The sequence below is a fragment of the Rhea pennata genome, chromosome 5 (assembly GCF_028389875.1).
Source record: "Rhea pennata isolate bPtePen1 chromosome 5, bPtePen1.pri, whole genome shotgun sequence".
NCBI lineage: Eukaryota > Metazoa > Chordata > Aves > Rheiformes > Rheidae > Rhea > Rhea pennata.
Genome location: NC_084667.1, coordinates 62,437,648 through 62,463,771, shown reverse-complemented (window position 1 = coordinate 62,463,771; position 26,124 = coordinate 62,437,648). Strand labels below are relative to the sequence as shown.

The window sequence follows — 26,124 nt, the reverse complement described above, 5'->3', positions numbered from 1 at the left end:
ATACACAGTTGCCAATTTCTAAAGCACATTTGACAGAACAGTAGAAGTTACTGGAAGGTGGCCCAAGAGGATACCAATTCACCTGGCTGTTTTCTATAAGGATTCTGATTTCAAAAAAGACTGAGCTATCTCAGCTTAACTAAAGCTGCAGTGTAAGCCAAAAATCAGCCATCAAATAAGTCTACTGGAATCCAACCTTCAGTAGTTTCAGAACTCATAAAGTTGTTTCTTCTTCCCCAGAAGAAGCACCTGCCCTGAAGACAAGTTTCTTTTCAGATAACAAGCAGGAGCATGCTTCCATATGCACTTGTCTGTGTGTGACACCGAGAAAAGAGAAAAGCTATAGAAAGATAGGACTTAAATCATCTTAAATTTTCTTCTGATCAATGGTTTACCTTTATGATATGCAGCCAGCCGCATGTTGCTTCTTAGTACTGGAAGTGGTAAAGATGACAGAACATATTTGAGTCCAACAGTAGTTTATTATCCACTCTTTGCAGTGGAAGTTAGACACTTCAGTTACCAGTTATCGAGAGTATAAATATTAATTGACAACTGCAGAAAGTGTACAATGAGTACAAAAGCTGTAACCGTAATATCACAAAGTTCAGCTGTATTAATTTTTAAATATCAGGTTGTACACTGTTATACAGCCACCGTTATATGATCCTCAATTAATTCCGGGCTTGTGCTTGAAAACATTTTTTTAATTAAAAAAAGTTATCCAAGAGGTTGAGAGACTAGGGGCTAGAACCATATTATTTCCTGTAATACTACTAGCATAGAGCCTAACCAGTACAGACAAGCTGTTTTATGAACACTTTTTTTTTTTTTAATCAGGGAACAAGTAACAAGAAAAACCTATACATAAAAAAAATAAACTCCAACATGCAAAATATATATACACACACACACCTATCTGTACTGTACTACAGATCCCATATAAATCAAGTAAAGGTCAAATTGTGGCATTGCATTTAGTACAAAATCCTGCTCAGACTTTGCTATTTTAAAAGTTACTAGCTCCTGAATTGATCTTTTCAAATTACAGTATTTACATTGCTCGAATTTTATTAAGAATTTGTTTCTATTTCAGGAATATCAGCCTTGACTTTCATTACACTTTAACAAAGCTGTACCAAAAAAAAATAGTTATTGTTTTTCCTGTACTAATAAAATGCTCCAAATTGATAGGGCTTTTGTTTACACTTAGCACTATGTTTAAGATATTATTCTCCTATGTAATCTCTATTCTTCTTTGATCCTGCAGGAATAGTCAATTTTATGTTGTAAGGACATATTGCTTTATTTCATTTTGTTAAATGGATTCTTACCAACATGCAAATTACTTCTGTTATAGAACTGGGTTCAAAAAAAATTTTTAATGCATAGTAAATTTGCTTCATCTCCAGCATGTGATACTAGCAGTTTTGAGAACATCGAAAGGGCAATATCCTGTCTGCCACACGATATCTGATTTTTGTTTTAAAATTATGAGGTTTTGCTTTTGATTCAAAAAGTGTCATAGGAAGAAAATAGTCATCCAACTAATCTATTGTTTTGACTAATATTAAACTAAGTTTTAAAATAGGCTTATTTATTCGTGCCAAAACAAAAAGGCTACTTAAGCTTTTGGATAAAATAGCAGCCTGCATCAAGTCATTCAGTGAGACTGCCACAAAAAAGTCAAGTTTCTTCAAAGTAACTTGTAGAATATAGAATGTTTCTGGATTATACTGTTTACTGCTATATTAGACAAAAAAAACCCAAAAATCAATTCCAGTACAGTAAGTTGAGTCACAATACCCCAAGAAATCAATTCTCCCTTTATTCTGTCTGCTGACATTATTCTGGGATCTTGTCATTCAATAGAGTGATGATACAGAGGGAAAGGCATCAATTCACTGTTGTAAACGTACAAATAACTCCAGCTAATATGAAACAGTTCCCAACTTAAGCCCTTCAGAAGTCTTGTAAAATTGGGATAACTATGGTTTTATAAACAGCAATCCTCCAGTTCTCAAAAGCAAGGATATTACGTTTCTATCTCACAAGGCAAGTCAGGTCACACACACACACTCATGCCTATTTGCATGTCAGAACACGGATGTGACCTGCAGGGTTCACTTTCCACGTAGGACGTGAAGAACTAGATGCAGAACTCTCAACAAAATTGATAGGAGTTAGGCAGCTAGTCCCTCTCATATGATTGAATTGTTAAGTATCTTTTATATTTTGTGTTTAAAATCTTGTTTCACGTCGAGAAAGCAAATACTGAAATAGAAACAACTTTTAGCACAACAGATGTATTTACCTACAGCATGCAAGGTTTGTTTTTATGTATTTGAGCAGCCAACAGCCACTATCAGTCCTTAAATATTTACAAGTTCAAAATGACAATCTTTACAGAAGCAGTGTTTTTGCATCTGCTTACAAATAGTTCAAGACACTCCCTAGAAAATAAACAAGAAATGAATAACAAACACTGTAAGAAATAGTAAAATATAATAGCAAAGGAAAACATGATAGCTTTTAAAATCCAGACACATTAATACTGTTTGGTTAAAAAAAAAAAAAATCAGAGACCCCGTTTAAAAAATGTCCTTTTTTCCAGAAGCTTAAAGAAAGGTTCCAATTAAGCAAACAAAATACAGCTTCCTTTGGTTTGCCAATTTACCTTAGAATAGCTTTTTTTCATAGAATCATCAAATCAGTAAGGTTGGAAGGGACCTCTGGAGATCATCATTTTGTTGTTAATTTGCAAGGTAATAAATAAGGCATATGCGATCATACAGAAGAAAGATGCTTCAACCCCAGTTTACAGCACAGAGATTAGAAGTTATAGCTTTCATGTAAACATGCCACTTTTTTCAAAATAACAATTTTAAAGATATACCCAAAATGCAATGCATGTTAGTCCTATTTGAGTGCCAGATCAGAAAAAAGTCCTGTTCTTATGTTTAAGGCAGGTATCTAAGACTAATTACGGTTTCTCCAGCCTTTTGGAAAACAATTTTCTATGCTCTACGCTATCATTAGTTTCAGTTTTATATTGCATACAGTATAAGACAAACATTGTTCATACCTTTTTGTAATAAATGTGCATCTATATCTGCTTCTATAAAATAGTATTATTTCTATTTTTAGAACTATACAACCTAGAACTGAGAAAGTTCAGTAACAGTGATACATGAATAATTGTTTCTGCACTGCCTCATAAAACCTTTCAAGTGTGTTATCCTTCTAAGACGACATTTAACTACCTTCTTAAAGCTATGTTAAATTTATTTATAAATAATTTGGTACCAGCTGATGTTCACGCTACAAACACATTCAACTCTAGTAGTAGTTTAGGGCAAAGAAACTGCTCAAGTTTTACTGACTGTTTTGTTACGACTGATGTGAAGAAATCTTAAGATACTATTAACCAAAAATATACTAAAATAGAAATCTTGGTGTGTATTTAGAGATGGATTTTAAGTTTTTGCATTCCTGCCTTTTTTTCCTCTGTTCCATAAGAGTATTCATATTGCATGATATTTTGTGCTAAACTGCTCTCTAAAGCCTAGCCTCTTACAGAAGATGAAAATAGAGTAGTAAAACTTCATTCATGTAAACTTCAGTAGAGTAGTTGCAATTGAGATACACGGTTGTAAAGGTGATCTATAAACCAATACTCTGATATACATTTCCTGCAGACTACATTATATGGTACATAGGACATGATATTTTGAAGTTACCCAATGTAACATATAAAAATATAAAATATATATTTTTATATATATATATAATAATAGAATGAGCTACAGTGCAATTTTCTATAGTCTGCTGAAAGTCATGACTGCATATGATTTTCACCCATTCCAAAATTTCCACAGTATCTTTTCCATTAATAGTATGACAGCTATAAAATACAGCGTTAAGAACAATCCTATGCTGTAAACTTAAAGTTCCTAAAAGTCTTAACAGCAAATACGTACCTTAAAAATTATTTTTGTTCAACTCTTCCTTCTGTGCTACAATTTAAACATTCTTCCCTAAAAAGCGTAAAGCTAGGATGTTTAAGGAAAATGTCCTAAATTTCAGAAAAAGTCATCCCATTAGTATTATTTTCCCTAGTCTTCAGACTTAATTAATATTGTTAGAACTACAGTACCTGCTCAGGGCTTTAACTAAAAAGCCTTTTTGTATACCAGCTCCCCAGTTATTTATTCAGCCTCTACGTTAGTGTGCAAAGCTGTATCGGTGGAAATCCCTCCCTCAAAACCTTGAAAACTGATTTACTACACACTCAGCGTAAAAACTGCAACAAAGGAGCAGATAGAAAATGGTTAACTTCTTTCAGTATGTATTTTTATATTTGATTTTTCTGTAAGATCAGATCTCTTCAACTACAGAAGTGGTATAACACTCAATTCTTTTGAGTACATTCATAACAGTGCATTCTAAATGCACATCAGAAAAGTCAGATTTTTGCATCTTCTAATGCAAGTGTACCATAACTTTGACTGCTTTAAGGAGGAAAGAGATAAGTTAATTTTGTTCATTTACATATTAACAAGAGTTTGGAGCTCGTATCTCCAATACTATAAACTTCCAATTCCAAGTACTTCTTGCAAAAATGTAAGCTTTGTATTCTAGCTAACTTATTCACTAGACTTCCTAATTAAATTACGTTTTTTCCTGAAAAAATGCTGATACAAAACTAAGTAATTCATGTCTTATCAGAATGCTGTAATAAGATACTGTCTAACATGGAAACAGCAGCTTAGGTAATCAAAAAAATACACAAACAAAATTAAATTCAAAATAGAGGCACAAGAAATTATAGTTCAAGGATCACACCCTACTCCTCACTCGGAAAAAGAACTTGAAAAGTTGAAAGTGCATTATTATTCAATAAAACCTAGATACGCATAAACTATTTATGCGGTGACAACACTGTCTTTTGAGTGTTGAGATCTGCCTATCAAAATGATCAACAATTTAATTTGATCATTATTTTGTTTTATAGCTATCTAAACTGGGTAAAAGTGATTCTCATCTTAAAATACAGTATGTTAATGAATAAAAATACATATAATTTTTCTAGAACTACGCTTAGAAAATCTAAGCACATCTCTAAATACAACGGTCCTTCTAAATCTCTTTGGAATAATAATGTGAAGCCCACTTCTTAGTAGGTTGGGTATTTTTATTGTTTATATTTTTAGATAATTAATTTTGAACATCTGTCCACCGTATAAACAATCCACAGAAAAATATATCCTCTACCAGTAACTTACAATGCACATTAAAAAAATACCTACAAAAAGGATTATTGTCCATTCACATCCTTTTGAGCCTAAGGACACAATTCTTGGGCCATTTTATTTATGCAATCTTAAACAGTCTAAACTGAATATTCTGGTTAACTTTAACTGTGCCAGTAATGTGGACAATCTAGCATTTGAAAATATCTACCTAATTGTGTATGATTAAAATAAAATGAATCATTTTTATATCACAGTATATATGGCATTTAATTTAGCAACAGAAAGGCACAGTTATCAAACCATAAAATACAATACCTGAATACTCCATTGATACCTAACACCAGTATCAATCAGACATTTTACTGTGTAAAAGGGGCTAAAGAAAAAAGCTTCTGTTTGTTCGAGGGTTTGGGTTTTGGGTTTTTTTTTTGTTTGTTTGGTTTTTTTTAATCCAATCTCATTGCAATTTTGGTCCATTCAAAAGCCTATTAGCTGAAACATCTTGAAGCAGGGTTTAGGGAAAAATAGAGGAAAACAAATTACTTATGGTCCAACAATTTGACTAAGTTATTATGAAACGGCAAACAGATCATAAATGGAGCTTTCTGATTAGCTGTCAGACATACCTGTCAAAACATACAGGCATAGTATGACAGATGTTTCAGATACATTCATTGCATCTCACGGTACACATACGCGCACACACTTTGTTTACAGCAATAACTCTAGACACCGCATTTATAGAGTTTTGCGCTTCTCAGAGATCGATAAGTGACTCCCAGCCACATACCATACCAGAGATGTGCAATGTCCTTTAAATGCTTTGCCTGCTATGTATTGCTGTTAAAGTGAAGACCCCTGCTAAAGCCAAACTCACCTGCCTTCCCTTAGTAAACTAGTGCATCTTTTCAAAAAGCAACTAGCTCTGTTCTCCCTATTTAAAGGGATGAATCTACATCAAGACAGACCAATAAACCGGAAGAGACAAGGGACAACAAACATGAGGGAGAATCCAACCATTCCGTATGTAATATAGCGATAGGGAAGCTCAACTTCCATGCGCTGTCTTGCTTTCCGTACATCACTGTGTGGTATGCGGAATATTTTACATGCTAGTGGAATAGTGGCTTTTTTCATCACTATTTTTGTTAATAACAAAATTACTACTCCAATTAACAACCGCAATATGGCTTTTCCAAACACAGTCACAGTGAGAGAGGAAAGAGATAAAGGTAACATATCGGGAGAAGGATCTAGGTTTACACCCAGTACGTAATTAACATGAGAGCCACAAGCTACCCCAGCACCACAGCCCAGTATCTGAGCTGTGTCTCCTCGTGATGTGCTCCAGGTGTCTAGAGTGAAAGAGAAGATGCCCAGGGCTAAATGGAGACTGATGATAATTAATGGTGCATATTTGTAAGTTAAGTTGAAGTTATCAATCAGGTCCACAACTGGATGGAAGATAACCAAGATGAGAATAGCATACAGAAATCCAGCAATAACATCCTGTTGAAGAGAGATAAAGATATGGTTTCAGTGTCGTAGCTATTTCAAAAATTAGCATTAACATGGAGACAAGTCTAGCTGCTCTGTTGCTAAAAGCCCCTTGTGGATTCCCAACTTTTCAGATTTATTGTAAAAGGTCAATTCTACTTTTATTTTAAAGATAAGGTAAGAATTTGCATTTAATCACCTATTAATAGGATACCTGCATCATAATCAAATTAAACTAATAGCTTTCAGTTCCTGTTCTTTTCTGAAATTGTAGAGCTACCTATCTGCTGGCTAAAAAGGTCCTTGTCCAGAATCAGGCCATTCCAGTCCACAGTCAGCACAAAGTTAACCCAGCTAAAGAAGTAAAATTCCACCAATTTAATATGCTGGAACAGTTCAGCACTGAACCAAGTGCCATAGCTAATACAAAGTGGGAGGTGGTAGGGACAACTGGTAAGACAGGAGAGGACCACAGCAGCTAGAAGTTAGAGCAGCTTAGACTAGCACAGAACCCCAACTTAAGAGCAAACAGTACTTGAAGAATGGAGAACGGTTTCCAATAGCGCAATTTTAAAGGAAAACGGGGAACTTTAGTGGCTCAACACTTGATTTATTTTTTTAATATCTTGAAGTTTCCTTTATCGTTAAATTTCAGCTGCTGTTGGTTATCACTCACTTGTATAGAATTGTCTATGACTTTGGTCACCTTTAGTTATGAATGAATTTGTAGAAAGCTTTTCAGAAATCCAGGCACTAGTGACTGGACCACATTCATTTACATGCTTATCAGCTTTTCCTTAAGAGCCAGGAGGTGACACCTCTCTACTGCTCCTTCTTCAATGAATCATTTTTATTCACTTCCATTAATTGTGTTCTTGATAAAAGCTCTAATACAATTTGGTTGGTATGAAAATCAGAATTGACCTCTGCCACATTTGCCATCCTACCTCCCCACACCTTAGGCACCATGATTGACAAATGGTTAATGCATTTACTCAAACTGCAAGATTTCAGATATGAAACTGATGAATAACCTAGTTTACATGATGCATTGCTTTTGTTGCATGACTTTGACTTTATCTTGAAATACCAATTCACCCTATTTATCCTCCATAAAAAATGGTTCTCTTGGGAACTTCCTAATCACCTTGCAGTGGATGCCAATGCAAATTAATCATTCTTCTGCAGCTGCCTTGTTTTCATGTGCTCTTTTTACACTTGGTTCATTTACCAGCTTTACTGCTCACTACTAGGCTTCCTGCTTTCCATGTGCTAGCTTTTATCCTTTTATCAATTAATCCTCAAAAATCTCTTTGGCCTTCCTCATTAGCTGTTTTGCATTCTGATTGCCCTTTTGTAGTCTTGCAGTTTTCCCGTCTGGGCACCACAGAAATCTGTGTTTCAATGTGATTTTCTTTTAATTCTTTTTAATAACTAATTGTTTCTCTACAACAACAACTCTCTTAATTGGTTATTTAGAATATTTGGTAAGTGAAATCCTAGCCATTAGCACGGCACTCAAACGCACATCCATTCGGGTAGTTTTTTGTTTGGTTTTTTTTGTTGTTTTTGTTTTTAAAACCTTTGCCCTTTCTGGAAACTAAATGTTTCTGTATGGGAACTTTAAAGGGAAAGGGGCTGCTTGCTCCTAAGAAAGCTGGAATGATGCCTACTGTTCTAGAGTAGCTTAGCTTTAGTTAGTAGAACTTTGAACTCCATACTGTTAACTACACAACACTAAATAAAATTGCTTTTCCTCCAAATCTTTCCTTAACAACTACTTGTTGGTATTGTTGGTACAGCTAATTACGATACCTTGAAAATGTAATTCTTGGTTAAATGTCAGGTCAGGACACAATGCAAGCTGGAAGCAAAAGACAAATTTTCCTACTATCTTCATGTGTCAAAGAAATATCTTCCTACGATACTCTTCCTTAAGCAGGACTTACCAGTATGAACACTGAGGTTACCTTTTTATTGTTTCTTTACCGCATAAATGACACATCAACATCAGCACGAATTACTTCGTTATTTCTAGATGCATTTTCATTTTGAAATCACACTGTTCTCTAAGACTTTGAAATGTTTTCATATGCTAAGTTTGTTTGAAAGCATAATTTTTTTTTTGCATTGTAACAACAAAAGCAGTACTGCATGTATGTGAAAAGATCTGTTTAGTTACCAACTCATAGTAATACCTTCTGAGACAGAGATGTATAAAGTACTTCATGGAAGATACACATCTATGATACTCAAGCTTTCAGAACTATGAACGCATCTAACATTGAACTAGAAGTTCAAAAAATTCTCTAACCTCCAAGATTTCTGCCTTTTTCCAAGAAATTGCAAAAATTTCAAACTTGTTCCAAATACGTATTTCACAAGCAATACACCTCATCTGAATATTCTACAAAGGTACAGTGTACTGAGCATGCAAAAACAAACTACTAGGAAAACACACACACAAAGTGTTCTTTGATTTCTATCAGAGCATAATGCTGTATTTAGCAATACATACTAGTTTAATTTGACAACAAAAAAAATTCTAAGGGTTTACTACTTCTGCAGAAAAACATTAAGGTTTTTTAAAGATTACTCTGTCCTCCCCATTTCTGGATTCCTATATGAGTTTTCTAGGTGTTTACATTCATTTATAATGAATGGAGCCATAACAGTTTAAGCATTAAAGATGCCGCAATGAAGTCTGAACTCTACAAATGGCTGACTGAAGGCTAGTCTTTTCACACTAAAAATGAGAACTCAAAAGTCTGAATGTTAACTCAGTTACTCTTTTTTTTTAATAAAACACTACTGAAGATGATTTCAGTATAGCTCACAGCAATCCATTTTCCTTTATGTCATGCAACAAAAGCAAATACAATCATAAATACCGCAATCACACATCAGTGATTTTTTAAAAAGATCTAAGAATTCTAGAGAGGTGCGTTACTGTAAATCCTGGTAACCTACTTGTTTGCGTTTTTCTCTATTGGTTTCATCAGCCATCACTTACTGTGAGATTGAGACCCTCATGCAGAGCTATTTCTTAAAAGAACTCATACAGAAACTAGCATAACTGCCACCTAATCTTTAGTTTGCAGCCAAGTACTAACATTTTTTTATTGATCCTAAATTTAACAAACAAGAACCAATTTATAGAAACAACAATAGTGCAGAAACCAACTAGACAGTTGATCCAAACTGCTTATATCTATTAAACTTTACAGAATATCCAGTTATTTTAGGGGAGTCAAAGAAATAGAGCTAAACTGAATTTGGATGGTAGTATTATTTTTCCTCCCATTTTTACATGATTGCTGCACTTTTCCAGGACAGCCTGGAAAAGTGTGAGGGCACACTGCAGATCAGAAAGCTGTTCTAGCAGTGTCAGCCCTCCCACCCCTTCAGATGCTCCTTCTTCTGCACATGGAGCCTTCCACAAGCTAGATCAATAGCTCATGCTGGAGCTGCCCATTGCCACCTGAGCTGAGGCCCCATCCTTGCCACACAAGTTGAACATGTGCCCCTCTTTGTAAGTGCAGTGCCCAGAAAACAGCTCAGCATCTACCTTAGTCTGGAGTGTTAAAGAAATGGCTTTTTTTAAAAAAAAAAAAAAAAAAAAAAGACTCCTGAAATTGCAGGGAAAACCTTTATGAAAGCTACAACTTTCCTAAAAAAAAAAAAAAAAAAAATCCCCAAAATACTTTGTCCAATGATGAACCAGAAGTATTCTGTTTGTGTAGGATACAACATTCTAAAATCTACAATTACTGTACTATAAAAAGAATTAAGCGATGGAAACACATGAAATCAGAACAACATTAAAATAAAAATGTAGTATGATGATTTTCTTACCAAAATTGAATGCATTCCCATATAAATTCGACTACAGCAAACCAAAGAACACCAGCAGAACGCAAGAATCAGCCCAAACATAAGGGGATACTGGTAGGGAAAAATGGAGAGATTGTATTAGAATTTGAAAATAATAATTCAGTACAAATTCTATAACAAATGCTAGAAAAGTCACTTAGCAACAGCCAGCTAATGCGACTTACACTTACCCTTCTTCTTGCCCTAGCCTACGCAAGCCTATTATAGCATCTCCTATAAATCTTCTTATGCAGACCATTACAGAGCCAAACTTTTTCAGCTTTTCTTTTTTTTTTTTTTTTCTTCCTTTGCATTCAGGATATGTGAATTTCAGGGCACTGGTCATGTCTTTACAGACAAAGCAGCAAAAAGTTATTTCATCTTTGTAATAGCTGAAGTCTGGCCACATTATCATATCCTAAGTAGACAGTATGGACAATGTCAAGCCTTGTGTTATCAGCTGAGAAACAGTTTTATTCAAGGTGAAATAGCTACATAATAAAATAGTGTCATGAATGAATTCACAGGAAAAAAAATCTAATAGCTTAACCTTTCTTCTGAAAAAAGCAGAAACGATAATTTAGAAATGAATTTAATCCCTTATGGATTGCTTTCGAGTTTCTGCAACCTTTGGCTCAATCTCTGAGCATCAGTAGGAAACTCCTGGAATAGTAGTTTTCTGAGTTCTACAAGCTCATACAAAATTTTCTTGTAAACCATAGTAATCACACAAAACATCAAAAATTACTTCCAAAGCCTTAAACATTTTTTTAATATATGAAGAGTCTCTTTAGTAGGAACAATGTACTTTGTTTGAACAAGCATATATCAAAGTGCAGAAACTTCGTATTTTAAATTTTATAGGTTTTGCATGAAAGTATTACATGAATTCACATCTGACCACAGAGTAAGAAATGCTTTCCCCACTATCATATTGCAATACATTGTGCAAGATGAAATGCAGCTTCCTTCTGCAGCTTTAAAATTATTAGTTTTTATGAAAGAGCGAGTCACAAGACAAGATGGCAAGTTTCCAAGACTATATCACTTCCTACATGAAAGCAGTCTTGCCAAAATAAACTTAAAAAAATGCTCAATATAGACAGTCTTGATGTACTAGAATCTCAGAATAAAAACTAAGAATTACAATTTCTTTGCCTTTTCCTTTGTACTTTCTTCTGGATAAACTCAGGGGTAGAATATCCACCACATTAGAGAAAAAAATCTTTGATCTACTTGGAGAATGTTCTACATCCTTTGTGGAGCCTACTTAACAGATTATCAAGCTTCTAAGTCAGTCTTTCAAACAGAGGTTTGAGACAAGACTATCAGTCTATCATCATTCTGTAATTTTTCAAATTCTCAGCTCCAGAAGCACACTGACATCAAACCTACAAAACTCCCCAAACAGGAGGAGAAAAAAAAAAAAAAAAGGAATCTTACATTATTTTACATCAAAAACAAATTTCACATTAAAACCATCTCTAAACATTTGACATAAATGACAAAACAAAGCTCACTTTTGTTACATCTAGTTTAAACTCCAGATCATGCAACAACATGGCTTTTTCCTACTATACTGTTACCTACAAACAGTACCTAAGCAAGTGACCTGCCTAATGATTTGATTCTAACTGAAACACAAAAAAGCAACAAACTCAGTTTCCTGCCTTTAAGAATTATTCTGGCAACGGCCAAATGCCAACACAATGGCAGTACTACAGATGTGATTGCAAAGTTATTAGATGCTGATACAGTTACAGTACCCAGAAGAGTGATCTTTGTACTTCCCAGAACGCATTACAAAGTAAACCCATCACTTATCCCCATTACGCCTTGACCATCATTCCCACCAGCTCTGGGGTAGAAGTAACACTACCTGCACCAAGAGGACACTGGAGCCACATAAACCCCTGCCTTGCAGCACTCCAGCCTGTCCCCAGAGGGCTGCCAGAGCAGAGACGACATGTAGAGACAGACAATCCTGTATCATCAGAAGTAAAGAGGGGCTTCTAGCACCCCTTAGGTGCTCCACAAGGTGTGAAATGGCAGGAAGACTAAGCTTTGCTCGCCAGAATAGCAAGGGAAGAGATTTACCACCTCCAGAAAAAGGTGCATAAAGGAACAGGGGCACGTGAGAACTCTTATTTTCAGAGTGCTGGGCAAGTAGTTCAAATAGCAGGGAGAGCAGGATGAAATCTGGAAAATGAAAATGATGCTCTTGGTTTCGAACTGTTGAGAAGGTTGTGTTCCGGGAAGAAGGAAAAGGTGTCAGAGACTTCAACTTTGAAGAAACTTTAGAAAGAATATTTGGTTATGCCATATGTAACACTAATCCTCCAAAGTTACTTAAGCTATTGAGAACAGGCAGCCATGAAAGCATCTGAAAAAACTGGCCAGCTTAGGATACACCTGCGTCCAAGAACTAAAACACTTCCTTATCTTGTCCTTGAGACATTTTTATCTTGAGTCCATATATCCTTAAGTAAACAAAATTTTAAAATTAAACTCTACCCTCTAGACTAATTATTCTTCCTGAAACAGCTTCAGCATGACATGTCCACAGGTATTAGATATATAGCATTAGATGCTAAATTACATTTTTTTTAATGCAGGTTAATATTGATCACAGAAGTCCTAAACCTAGTTTCCTTCTATCCAAGACAAATTACCCACTACAGTATACTCAGCAGGGACTGCATCTAGTCTACTGGAAAAAAGTAAAAGTTTGCAACAATTATTCCTCCTGGAAAAATATTCCACAATACAACAGTTAAAAACTTTCATAATTAGTTCCCACCCTAAACGTTCTCTTCTTTGCTCTGCTCCCACCTTTATGCAACTGGTGCATCTGACAACTGCCAGTTTGTCTGAACTGAGAGTTATTTTACTGGCTGAAATGAAGTAGCTTCAAATACAAAAACATCTCCATGCATAAATTACAGGAATAAAGTTTGACCCAAAGGGTATTTTAACCCTCATCTGTCCTGGTTTCTTCCAACATTATATCCATACCTGCTTGCGTGGTCCCCATAACTGATCTGCTTTTCTTCCTGCAAGTCCAGAACCAGCTTAAATGGAGCCCCCAGTCTCAACACACAGCCCAACATCCTGTCATCTCCATGGCTTGTTTTCACCCATGCCTTTTAAAAGATGCCGCTGGGTGCAAGAACTCTTAGAACACCAAACCGGTAGCACCTGCTTAAGATCTGCCTCAAGGAGGTAAGGCAAGCAGGCAGCTCGTCCTCACACGCGGGGATCAGCACACCAGGGGACTAAAGGAGAGTAACACTCGCACAGCCTGTAGCTCAGAGCACCCGCTCAGCGGCCTCCAAGGCACACTACCAGCAGCAGTAATCCTTAAAATATTCTCAAGTGACAAACTTACTCCCAAAGCATTATTTGAAAATAAGGCAGCGTTGAAGCAGTAGTAAGCATTCTCTAAATGCTGCTTCATCTAGAAAATTACTTCTTGCATATTTTGTATATACAAGTGGGTCTACCTTAATTGTGCCTAAGCAGTGGGAGTATATTTACATTAAATACCCAGAATACCACAGATGACCTATGAGTGTAATATCTTAAGATTATTAACATTATCAGCCCTGTTTTAGAACAAATAGTACATTTCACAAAGCTTCTCTTCCATCAGCAAATGAATGTTCAAAAGAAAAAACAAATTCAATGTTTATTGTGTCAAAACCAACAATAACCTGGTATTCCTCTCCCATCTTCCATATTAGATCAAATAACTGATATCCAGTTTACATAAATTTTTCAGAAGACTAGAATAAAGCTTCGATAATACAAACCCCAAGCACATATCACACAGAATATTACAAGATGAAAGGAGGCATATGGAATTGAAAAGTGAGGCAGAGATTATAGGCAGCAGTGAAAAATGCAACATACAGATTAAAGAGATATCACCGATATCTTTGTTTTAAAAAGTTTGAATTGGTATGTTTCTTTGAAGGCATCATACCTGTTGAGGAAAATATCTCAGTCTTCTTTTATATAACTGAGGGACAGATCACCATGCGTGTTATTTAAAAAAATAAAATTGGCTAAAATTAAATTAATTAAATTCAAGGTTAATTCCTGAACTCATATATGAACTGTGAAGTTAAAGAAAAACTCAAGAATACTTCTGATTGACTACTCATTTCTCAAGTCTCAAATTTGGTCCCATAGCCATAATCTTGTTTTAATAAAATATACCAAACCGGAAATTCGTAGGTTTTGGAAAACAGCAGTGAATCCACCCCCTGTTAGGTCTTTGAAAAGTTTATGCCCTATATAGTTAATGAGAAATACCCATTTGCTTTAATTACATCCTCTAAAAAGGGCTAGCAAGCTTCTGACTGGATCACACAGAAAACGTTTCCCTGAAGTGTCTGTCCTCTTTCCTCCCCCTATTAAGGCTCTTGGCATAAAGTCAGACTAACAGAACTATTGTTTGGAAATGCTCATAAGGAAACAATCTGTCCTGAAAGCTTTGACCTAGGTCAGAAAATTCCTTCTTTTTTAACAGAACATTATAGATGCCCATTTCTTTACATTTTTTAAAGTCAACATGAAAGAGCACTTGCAGCACTTAGATTTCTTTATGATTACAAGAGCGTGTTCTTTAAATCCCCAAAAAACAAAGATTTCAGAGTGACTTAAAGGTTTAATTTTCTGCTACACATCATCTGAACAGAAATCTAGATTTACAGTAAGAATTAGATCCTGTTACTTCTTTTCCTTGCAGTCATAACAAACAACAATCCCTGCTCGAACACATCCTGCAAGAATCACCTAGAGCCTGCTCTCTGTTCATGCCTCAACACAGGGAAAAGGAGTTTTTCTGCAAACTGGACATTTTCCTGGTTTAACCAACACATCCTATTTGTAAGTATGAAAAATGCTTTACATGCATACAAATCCATGAAGAAAAAAATAGCCTGAGAAGCAAAGCATTTCCTCTGAATCTTCTCTTCATCAAAAAAATTGCCTCTTGACCTTTGGGCACTTGTTTTTACATAGTCCCCCAAGATCCTTTAAACTAAATAAAGATTTGCTTATGCAAAATTGTAAGTAAAGTTTATTTAATGGCAATCGGCACCATTTACTGGGACAGGCTGTTGCACAGCCCCAGCAAGATCCCCAACGGGATTTGTAATAGAGTGCTACGCTCTGCAAACTGACACATTCAGGAGCACACAAATCAAACAGGCCACGGCACTTTTTCTAGTTTCCTTTACAAACAAATGGCAAAAACTAGTATCCCCTACAAAATAAAACCTACAACTCAAGTACACAAGACAAGGCCAGCTGTAACCCTGCAAAATCCCATCTCTTTATTTCAGAAGCTCTTTACTGCGTGGGTATTCCAGGTTTCCAATTCACCTCTTCAGCTATGTTTCTCACATCAAAATAGTTTCCCCCCCCACTAGATTTTCAAGAAACACATGTAAGATAGAAAACTAATTAGACAAGCATACATCTCCTTGCCAGAGTTTCTTCACAACATTTCAGTAAGAATTTAAATAAAAGAGGAAGCATCTCTTCTCTGGAAGGAGCCTGCACTTGCTCCTATACACAAACTTTCCACAGAAACTATATGCAAGAGATGGCCTCCTATATCTAGCTCCCAGTTTCATCACTCCACCAATTTTACTTAAAACTGTCCTTTCAACCAGGACAACCTCTTCAAACTAGGAACTTGGCCACTTTCCGTACAATTTCCACTATAGCAGTCAGAGAGAACAATTAAAGCATCTTAATTGACTATTCATCCAACCCTGATAATTCATTATTCCTCATTTCCAGTGGGAATCTGAAAGAGGCTAGCCTTTGGAAAGGAAAGAGCAGGCAGACAATTCCAGAGACTAAATTTAATAGTGTTCAATCAGAATGGAGCAGAACTCTCTCAAATCCCAGCACAGGTCCCATCAAACCCATTTCATTTTACTAGATTCAGCAGCTTTGGTTGACAGAAGTAATAACGTAGATGAAGGATTTCTAGAAGTGCAACCCAGTATCACATGGCACTCTTACACAGTTAATACTACAGCAGATCAATAGAACAGTAAGCAAATTAAAACTGAAAAATACTTTGAGATGCCTCAGTCAAAGGGATTGTTACAGAATGGAGGGAGTCTAGTGTAATTTGTTTGTTAGCATTTATTAGGCCCATTACCATGAATGGGCTAGTAACTGCTGTCATTGCTGATAGCATTTGGGTATAACACCAGCAGACAAGTAAATAGCAAGGACAAAACTGCCCTATTTAATGTTCCAAACCACTCCACAAGATAAGCTCATTTGGAAAAAAGAAAAAAAAAAAGGTGGTTAATATAGTTACAGAAGCAAGATACTCATCAATCAAGCTCTGGGCTCCTGCTAAATATCAACTTAAAGTTCATTCAGTGGCCCACGCTGACGCAGCTCATTAATCCAGAGCTCAGGAAATAGCAAAGCTCAACATCACTTACAAGGCTCGACAGCTCCTGCCAGAGCCAGACTGAGCCCTGGAGGAACTCTGCAAGAAACGTGCGTTTTCTCTGTCTCTGTTTTTTCTTTTTCAAAATAAAACAGCAGAGTTATAATACATTCATGTAGCATCCTAACTTGAGCACCATTTCTAATCAAACAAGTTGACATCTATTTGAGATCAGCATTCAAGCTCATCAAATAATCTTAAAAACAGACTTTTTCCAGAAGTTTCAGCTTGAGGCTTTTAAAGATTTTACAGGTTAAAATGAGCAGTTCACATTATCTCTTCCTCACTTCTAAGGACACTGTATAATCAAACCGGGCTTAAACTAACAATATTACCCCTCCAAAAAAAGAAAAAAAAAAAAAAAAAAAGAAAAAAACCAGACTTTCCTTAATGAGATAAAGGTGTACTGTTTCCTATGTCTTATCAGTATCTATAACAACACTTTTCAGGGATCAGGGAGGTGGGTAGTTTTTTTTTAACTGCTTACCCTTTATTTTCAGATACCAACTTCAAAAAGAAAGAAAACTATAGAAAACTGCCAATATTTATAATACTTAATTCTAGCTAGTCTTTGGCATCAGCTTTGTATTTCAAAGTTACTGAAACGTCTATTTTACTTGAACAACTGTACTTATAAGCAAATATTTTAGTTTTACTGTGTATAGTCAAAAATTCTTTTCAATATAGGTTTCCAATAGGAAAATAATTGTAATAGCATTACTGACAGGCATTTAAAACTAGGAAAGCACAAACTTAATTCAACAGGTTAAAAAAAAATCCAACTGGAATTCAACCTTTTTGTTTTTTTAAGAGACAGTTTGGATTATACCTAGAAGAATAAAAGCCTGCAGATTTACTCTATTCTGTATACTGTTAAAGGAGGAATCACAGATTATATTTGACAGAAAAGAAGTATTGCACAATACTAGGAAGTCCTAGACTAATGTGAAAGCAAATTCCAAGTAAGTTACACTGGAAAGTGATTCCCTTTCACTTGAGTGATCTCTTCTAGTGCAAGACTGGCTTTCTTCGATTTAGTATAAACCTTCTCAAGGTGACAAACTAAAGTCACCTTTATTCCAGAATAAAAGCTTTTGCAGAGAGTTACAGCTCTGTCTGCTTAAATTCACACTCAGTCTTGCCACAGCACGATTCTTCTGAATAGACAAGAGTACTAAGATAGGAGTTTTACCTATTACAATCAGAGTCTGTGCAATGCTGCTTTCTACAGAATATATACTAAGACTGTACCCCAACATTTGCCAAGGAGTTTAAGTCCAGCAGTTTATATCTATTGATACACAGCTATAACTTAATAAAAAGATAGGCTACTGCAAGCCCCTCTGTCATTAATAGCTTTCCAAGATGTTCTGATGTCTCTCTCTAATCTATTTCCACTTTATCAAGACAGAACGTGGTCTTATAAATCCTACTCCCTTTCAACGTAAGTAAAACATGGAGAACAGCAGGTGCATTAGAAGAAAAGTTAACTCCTCTTAGTGGTAAATCTAAAGACATTCAAGACTAAAGACTTCTCATTGAATTTTAAAAATACTCTTGGCTAATAAATATTAAGCTTTGAAGTGGTAGAAGTTGGTCTGGGGAAGGTGTCTGTTATTCAAACATATTTCACAGGAAGAAATGAAACCACCTTAAAATTCAAACACTTTGCCTCCCCATTTCCTAAGCATGATTCTAAGTGAATACTAGCAGAGGCTGAACGTCTGTCATTTCTTAATATGCATCTATTATAAGTGTGTATGGTTAATTACTGAAATGTTTCACAGGCTGCAGCTGCAGGGTTCACAAACTGAGATCAAACTTGGTGCACTGGCAAAAAAAACAAAACAAAACAAAAACAAACAAACAAAGCATTTCACACATCCATTTGCTGGTTCTATAAATGCAGTCAACTGGGTTCTCCTTTGCGCATATGATATCAGAGTCTTTGCAAAGCTAATTAACTAGTAATACTACATGAGGTTTCCAACACACAGATAAATAAAATTCAGTGCATTAAGCAACAGCAGCCTCACAGATTTAACAATAATCTAGTATTCAGATTGTATTTTACCATAAAATCAATTTAAACGTATGCATTTCTGTGACTGAACTCCCAGTATGCACTTCATAAACACCTACAAATCATTACAATACCTGATGCTTGCACAACTCCAGCAAAATGGGACTTCACATTTTCCTGGTAAAGAACTGGAATCCCTGATAGCTTTCTTTCAGGCTTATTTATATCACCTCTGCGTAAGTACATACATAAGCTTTCACTAAACAGAGGCCAAACATAACTCTTAACCTCCAACCTTCAACTGCTTCTCTCCTTTCAGGCATCCATCCTACATACCGAGAAGAAGCTGCAAAGGGTCGTTCTGTGATCACAGACAGCTGGTGACCAGTAACTAGGAAGATTCTCAGCCCTTCATAAAGCTTAGAAAAAAGTTCTGTCCCACATCTCACATAAAATAGGCCTATGTAATGCCTAATCACATCTTGAAAGTGTTAAGAGCTTGAACTTCACACACAGAAGCCCTCTAAACCTTATACAAAACATTGAAGTGGATGCAGTGACTTAAGGAAGTGAGTACTCCTAGTGCTTTCTTTAGCATTATGTGCAACAGTAAGAACCCCAACAGCGAGCAGTGCAACTAAGTAAGTACATGCCACAGCTTTTATAAATGATGTTCAACAGTGTTCCTTTAAATTAACCCATTGACTCAAAAGTGCAACAGGCAGACACTAAGATTTAGCTGGATGAAGGCTCTGAAAAAGCTCAGCGATCACTTCCTGCTAACTATTAGCACATTAATATTAGTAAAACCATCTGAAACCGTATGTACTCCTCCACGAACAAAGGAGCATTTCCAGTTTACGGGCAACAAAAAATAAAGCAGTTAACAAAAAGGCTAAAGCTACAAACTGAGTCAAGCTACAGAATGACTCAAAAGCAAAGCAGCAGCAGCAAGAAGTCCTTCAGTCCCTGGCTCTCCACCAAGTTATCTGTCAGTAAAACCAAAAGCCTGTTAAAAAAAAAAAAATCAGATGCCTACCCAAACTCTGTGCAAAGCACTCCAGAGAAGCTAAGGTGTGTGTGGGGGGGGGGGACTCTCGAAATAGCAAAATGCAGACTTTTTTTTTTTTTTTTTTTTTTAACGCACGCTGATCTGGCTGCACCTCCACGCCGAGGGCACGAACACTACATGCGGCTACCGCCCGTGCACCGGGACGGCGGCGGCGGCGCCGGGGCCGAGGGGCGCCCGGGCCGAGGGGCGCCCGGCGCGGCGGCGGAGCGGTACCTGCCAGCGGCCGTAGCTGAGCAGGAGCAGCGCCAGCGGGATGGCGGTGCCCGACATGGCGTGCGTGGAGGGCATGCTGTACTCGGAGTTGTAGAAGACCTCCAGCTTCACCACGGGCGGCGAGGCGGGCCGCGGCCAGCGGATGACATCCTTGGTGCACTGCCCCAGGTACATCACGCACACCCAGACGTGGATCAGCCGCCGGCCCAGCCAGGCGTCCAGGTTCCAGATGCAGAAGGGGAAGAAGAGGATGTAGAAGAGCTCGTTGCCCAGCTCCGTGCCCAGGCTGAAGAGGTAGTAGAGGAAGCGGCTGCGGGTGGCGAACTCCTGGCTGCCGTCCTCCTCCGTGAGGGAGTTGCGCCGCGGCCGCCTCCTCCAGCCCCGCGGGGGGCCGGCGCCCCCCGGCACGGCCCCGTTGCCGGCGCCGTGCTGCCGCCCCGGCCCCGCGCTCCGCTCGCCGGCGGGGCCGCCGTTAGCCAGCGGCTCGCGGCCCCCGCCTCGCCGCTCCGCGTCGGCCCACTCCGACGGCCCCTCCACCCCGCAGAGCCGCTGGAAGGCGGCCACTTTCCGCGGGTCCTGCAGGCGGGCGGCCAGCCGCGCCAGGCGCCGGCAGAGCGCCATGGCGGGCGGGCGAGGCCGCCCGAGGCGCGGGGGCGGCGAGGCGCTGCCCGGGCCGGGGGGCTGGGGGGGGGGGGCTTCGCCCGCGGGGCAGCGGGCGGCGCCGGGTCTCCCGCGCGCGCTCCCTGAGGAGGAGGAGGGCGCCCGGGGGGCCGCGGGGCGCCTCCGCCTGGGGCCGCTGCCCGCGGCGCGGCTCGAGGCTCGATGCCCGCTCCGCCCGCCGCCGCCCGCTCCCTCCGGGGCGCGCGCCCCGCCCGCCGTCACTGCCGCCGCGCCTGCGCGCCCCCCCCCGCCGTGGAAACCTCTCCGCGGCGCGGATTGGCCACGGCTCCTCCCAGTCCCTCCTCCCACGGGAAGCGGGGAGCCAATCGGGGCTTGGCACGGCGGGAGGGAGCGGGCGGCAGCGGGCGGCGTGCCTGGGCTTCGAGCGGGAGGCGCGGAGGCGGCCGCGGCGGGGGCGAGGGGGGGGCAGCGCGGCCGCCTGGCGGGCCGCTGCCCGGTCGCGGGGCGGCGAGCTGTGTGCCCTCCCTTCTGCCACCTCCCTGCTGCGCCCCGCCTCCCCCCGGGCTGCCCCGCTAAACGGGGGAGCGCGCGGGCTCCCCGCCGAGGCGGTCGAGGCCGGCTGAGGGCGGCGGGCGTCGCCTCGCGTGTGGGGAGCGGCGCTTTCCCTCCGCCGGCCCTCGCCGAGGCGGCTCCGCTGCTTCTCCGGGCGGGCCAGGAGGGATGCAGATCGCGTCAGGAGCAGAAATCTGGCTGTCGCGTATTCTAAAAGGTCTGCGAGGAATTTTTGCTCCGCGCTTGTTGGGTTTGAGTTCTGGAAACGCTGGGAGAGAAGCGAGCCATGGTCACCGGAGCTCTCCGGTGCTTCTGCCTGTCAGACTGATAGTGTTCCGTGGTTTTCTAATACTTAAGGATATTGGTACCTTGTCTTATACATAGGAGATTAAACAAATTGTAAACGTGATAGTTTGTGCCATTGTTTGAAAAAGGTAAATATGACCCAAGTGACTAGTTAGCTTAGTAGCTATCCCAGCCAACAAACCAATATGACAGAAAATTCATGTGAAATTTCAATAAGTTGACATAAAGGGATCTAGTACCAATCTACACAGTGTTACTGTAAAACCAGCTATTTTTAACTCATCTTGGTGATACAGTTTTGAGGAGATCCTTGGCTCCAGGGGTGTGTGATACTCTCAGAAACATCAGATGTACACAGTGCCAATAAACCACACAAACAGGATCTGCTGTCGGACCTCAAGACGAGGAAGTCCGTAGGAAAACTTAGTTCAACAAGTTGGTGCCCCAGGAGTTCCCAGTAGTAGGTCCTATGTTGTACTATGTTTCTTTAGAGATGATCTAGAAACAAATCTCAAATTGAGCTCAAAGATTCATTAAGTCCAAAATAATGATGAGGACAAGGCCATGATGAGAATGATTGGTAAAAGCATCCTATTCTAATCTAGTGAATTTTAATCCAGTGAAATATAAAGTTGTCTACATAGGAATCAAGTGTGCAGGCTATAACTAAAGAATATATATATTTATATATCCTGGGAAGGAAATGACTGAAAAGGATTTAAGGTCAGAATGAGTAAGGAATTTGATAAGGGCTTTCCTGAGTGAAGCTGTGGCAGAAGAAAAAAAATGTATAAACAAAGGAACAAAAAAGGGTTTGTTTTGCTTTTGTGGATATCATTGTTGAGGTCAACACTAGGATAGTGCATACAGTTTTGTTTTTCAGTTTTTAAAAAGAGCTCAAGCTGTTAAAGTTATCTAAAAGAGAATTGAGAGGTGACTTGATTGTAGTATGTAAGAACATTCCTGAGGGAAAATATTGGATATCAAAGGTCTCTTTAATCTAGTGAAGAAAGGCATAATAAGAAGTAATGGCTTGAGGCAAAAGCCAGACAAATTCAAATAGAATGTATGACACACATTTTTTACATGTTTAACTACTAGAACACATTCTCAAGAGAAGCTGAAGATTTTCCATCATTTTATGTCTTCAGTAGAAGATTGGAGGTATTTCTGAAAATTGTTTTTACCGAAGCAGAAGTTATGCTTTAGTTTACTGAAAGAATACTAATGGAAATCTGATCGTCTATGATACATAGTGTCAGCTTAAGCTAGTGGGTCCATTTTAAATCCCAGAAACAGACATTTGGTTAATAATCATGAGCATCAGAATCCGTTTTTTTTGCCTTGATACACTTTTCCTTTCCCCTGTCCTCCCAAACTGTTTTGAATTAAGCATTAGACTGCAGGATATACCTTCTAAGTCAAGATCTAAAGCTTTCTAAATTTACACCCTTGGTATTGCTTAGAAAAATTTCTCTGTATTTCTTTTTTAAAAATTCTGAAGGAATAAATCCTTACAAAGAAAAATTTGTGTGAAATATTGAAAATATTTTATAACATGAACATCCATTATGTAAAATTGCTTCAAGGCCAAGAGAATCAGAATGCACCAAAAGAATCATTATAGATTTTCTATAATATTCATTCTATATATACAGGTTGTATATATTCGCATTATACAGTCTTGACCTCAGTTGAGGCGTTACTGTAATATAAGCAATAATATACCCAATGGAAGAGCTGCTATTACTGAAAGAAGGATGAATGAAATGCAAATAAGCTTTCAGATCATTAGTGTGCTAGAGATGCACAAATATACCACCCCTGAAATGGTACGTGATAAAAACTTACTATCTTGAGAGTAAAGTATTTGCTGTCATTTCTCTGCCTTCTGAGAAATATATAGCATCTCTTCCCTGTGCTAATCCTGCAAGATACTGTGCTTCCTAATTTAAATGCTTCCTTTTTTTTTTTTTTTTTTTTTTTTTTTTTTTTTTTTTTTTTTCCCTGGCTCTTGGGCAAAAGATGCAAAGATGCAAAGTCTGAAAACAAGCCTTTTTTCTTCTTTTGTGCATTTTCCCAGGGCCAGGCACAAACCATCTACCCTTAAACACAGAAGAAACTGAAATCTGATAATTAACTTCATGCTGAATTCTGGAATGAGACCTGAATAACTGTACCAGGAAAAGAAAAATTACAGTGATTACAAAGGATATAGTGAAACTTGTCGGTATGGTGTGTACTAGTTAATCCTCTTAAAAAGCAGGAAGTGTTTGTGTGTTTAGTTGCAACTTGTTTACTTTGAACTATTAGCATGAAAATTACATGACATCAAAACTGAAATAGCTTTTGAATTATTCTTGCTTGTTTAAAACAAACAAATGTTGCAGTGAGCACTTGAACAGGGCACCCTAAAACTGAGCTGTTCCAGAAAATGTGCTTTGTTTTACTGTCTGCTAAAGATGGCCCCAAAGCGATCCTGAATACAGCCCAGCTTACCATACAAGGGCCATCTGAGCATGACACCCGGAACACATGCATTCTCAAGGATGCCTGGCAAATGAGCGTACTCCCCGTCACATTCCCACAGGCTGTAATTATTTGGCGGCACAGCTGTGGAAATCCATGGCAAATGAGGTGCAGAATGCATCGTGCTTACAGCTACTGTTGTGCTCACTCTGCCAAAGAGGTAGGAGCAGAATCAGTGGTTCATTTATAAAGCAGAGCATCTTGCTTGGATATCCATTTGGATAACCACTGGTTACTGAGTGTATTTAAGGTACTGCTTCTGGCCTGTAAAGCTTTAAATAGTTGGAGTTTATCTGAGTCAGCAGCAGCCAGTTGGCTTTCTCCCCTAAAATAATAGAGGGAGCAGGTGGCAGGGCACTTTCCAGGGCTGTGGAACTTGTTTTCTGTCATAGTCTGAAATAGCTTGAATTTCCTATCTTCCTGTGCAAAAGACATCTGCGAGATAGTGCTTTTTTTAAGAGTATTAAATCTGTTTCCCAGCATGATGAAGGATGGAAAAGAGTACTTGTAGAGGCCTGAATGGCCAGTTTCCTGTAGAAATGATTATTCTAATGCTCCTATATAAATAAATATATGCTAAGTATACCATTTTTTTAAAGAATTTTGGTGAGTTGAATACCCAGATTTGAGAAGGCAAGAGTTTATTTTATTATACTATTTTTTATTATATGAAAAATACTTGGGCAAGGGAGAAATGTGTATTATTTCCAATTAATATATATTACCATAAGCAAAAAAAAAAGTGCTTTAACTTGTTCTTAAATATGAGCTATTATGATAACTCAGTGAACGAGCACTGGGGATGTACCACTGTTACATCAAAGCAGAGGAAGAAAGAACATACTTAGGGGTTTTCTGCTTACTAGTGCTATACTTGGTCATTGCTGAATTCTGTACAGAACTTCATTAAGCAATTTGAGGTATTAAAATTCAGCTTATCTCTCTGCAAGTTACCACTCATGAATTCCAGTGATAGCTTATTCAATAGAACTAAAGGAGTTCAACTTTCTTCAGTAAAAATAGATTTAATGAACCACTGTAGCACTTTGCTTAGATAAGATTTATCAAGTATGTTATTCTTCAAGACAAAAAAAAAAAAAAGATTGTGTAGTTCATGTAGTTTTGGAAAAATAAGGCTTGGTTCTTGTCTATTTCTTGCTGGAATTGGGATTGCTATGCTATGAACTTGGTACCAACTGCAATAAAAAATGAGTTCAATGACCTGATACAATCTCTTGAATTTAATCTAGCCTGGATTATGCCTTTTTTTTTTTTTGGTAGGATAATGCTCTAAATTCCACACAAAAGAGTGCCTTTTCTGTTCTTAGTTGTTTGTTTTTATAACACTTCCTTGATATTCTTGACATTTTGTAAATTTTCTGATTTTTTTGGCAAGTATTGTTCATACAGTATTGAAATACTGTAATATGTTAGTGTGATAGGGAAAGTTCACTGTGTACCTCCATAAATTTGGTTTGTTAGTTAACCCAATAAACTGAAACATTAAGGTCCAAATAGAGTAAACTTGGTATCTCCCATCAGCAACAAAAGCAAAAAGTACAAGCACTGTTTAAATGGTGAAAGTTTTCCTTCAGAGTCCCAGGTTTTCCCAGGGAATGGAATAAGATGGCTTTAGAGCGTCCCTGTTTTAGCACTGAGTGGCACAGCACATGCTCTCCTGTCACAAGACACACTT

The 26,124-nt window shown here is 38.3% G+C and overlaps 1 protein-coding gene and 1 long non-coding RNA gene across 2 annotated transcripts; one reads left to right on the top strand and one right to left on the bottom strand.

Annotated features, from left to right (window-relative positions):
• Positions 1 to 462: 462 nt before the first annotated feature.
• On the bottom strand, positions 463 to 21,041 carry SGPP1 (sphingosine-1-phosphate phosphatase 1). Its single transcript, XM_062577247.1, has 3 exons — positions 20,421 to 21,041; positions 10,608 to 10,697; positions 463 to 6,764 (listed from the first exon to the last, which is right to left on the bottom strand). Exons 1-3 carry the CDS (start codon positions 21,039 to 21,041, stop codon positions 6,213 to 6,215), a joined length of 1,263 nt encoding a protein of 420 aa, XP_062433231.1. The 3' UTR covers positions 463 to 6,212.
• Positions 20,382 to 25,659, top strand: LOC134141202 (uncharacterized). Its single transcript, XR_009958555.1, has 2 exons — positions 20,382 to 20,714; positions 23,983 to 25,659. It is a non-coding gene; the product is annotated as an uncharacterized LOC134141202 (long non-coding RNA).
• Positions 25,660 to 26,124: the final 465 nt, after the last annotated feature.

Excerpts from the sequence above, each read along its gene's own strand:
- SGPP1 (XM_062577247.1), bottom strand. The coding sequence starts at position 21,041 with ATGGCGCTCTGCCGGCGCCTGGCGCGGCTGGCCGCCCGCCTGCAGGAC. Across the intron at positions 10,698-20,420 it reads TCAGCTACGGCCGCTGGCAG|TATCCCCTTATGTTTGGGCT; the intron begins GTACCGCTCCGC and ends TTTCCCTACCAG. Across the intron at positions 6,765-10,607 it reads TGGGAATGCATTCAATTTTG|GATGTTATTGCTGGATTTCT; the intron begins GTAAGAAAATCA and ends TCTCTTCAACAG.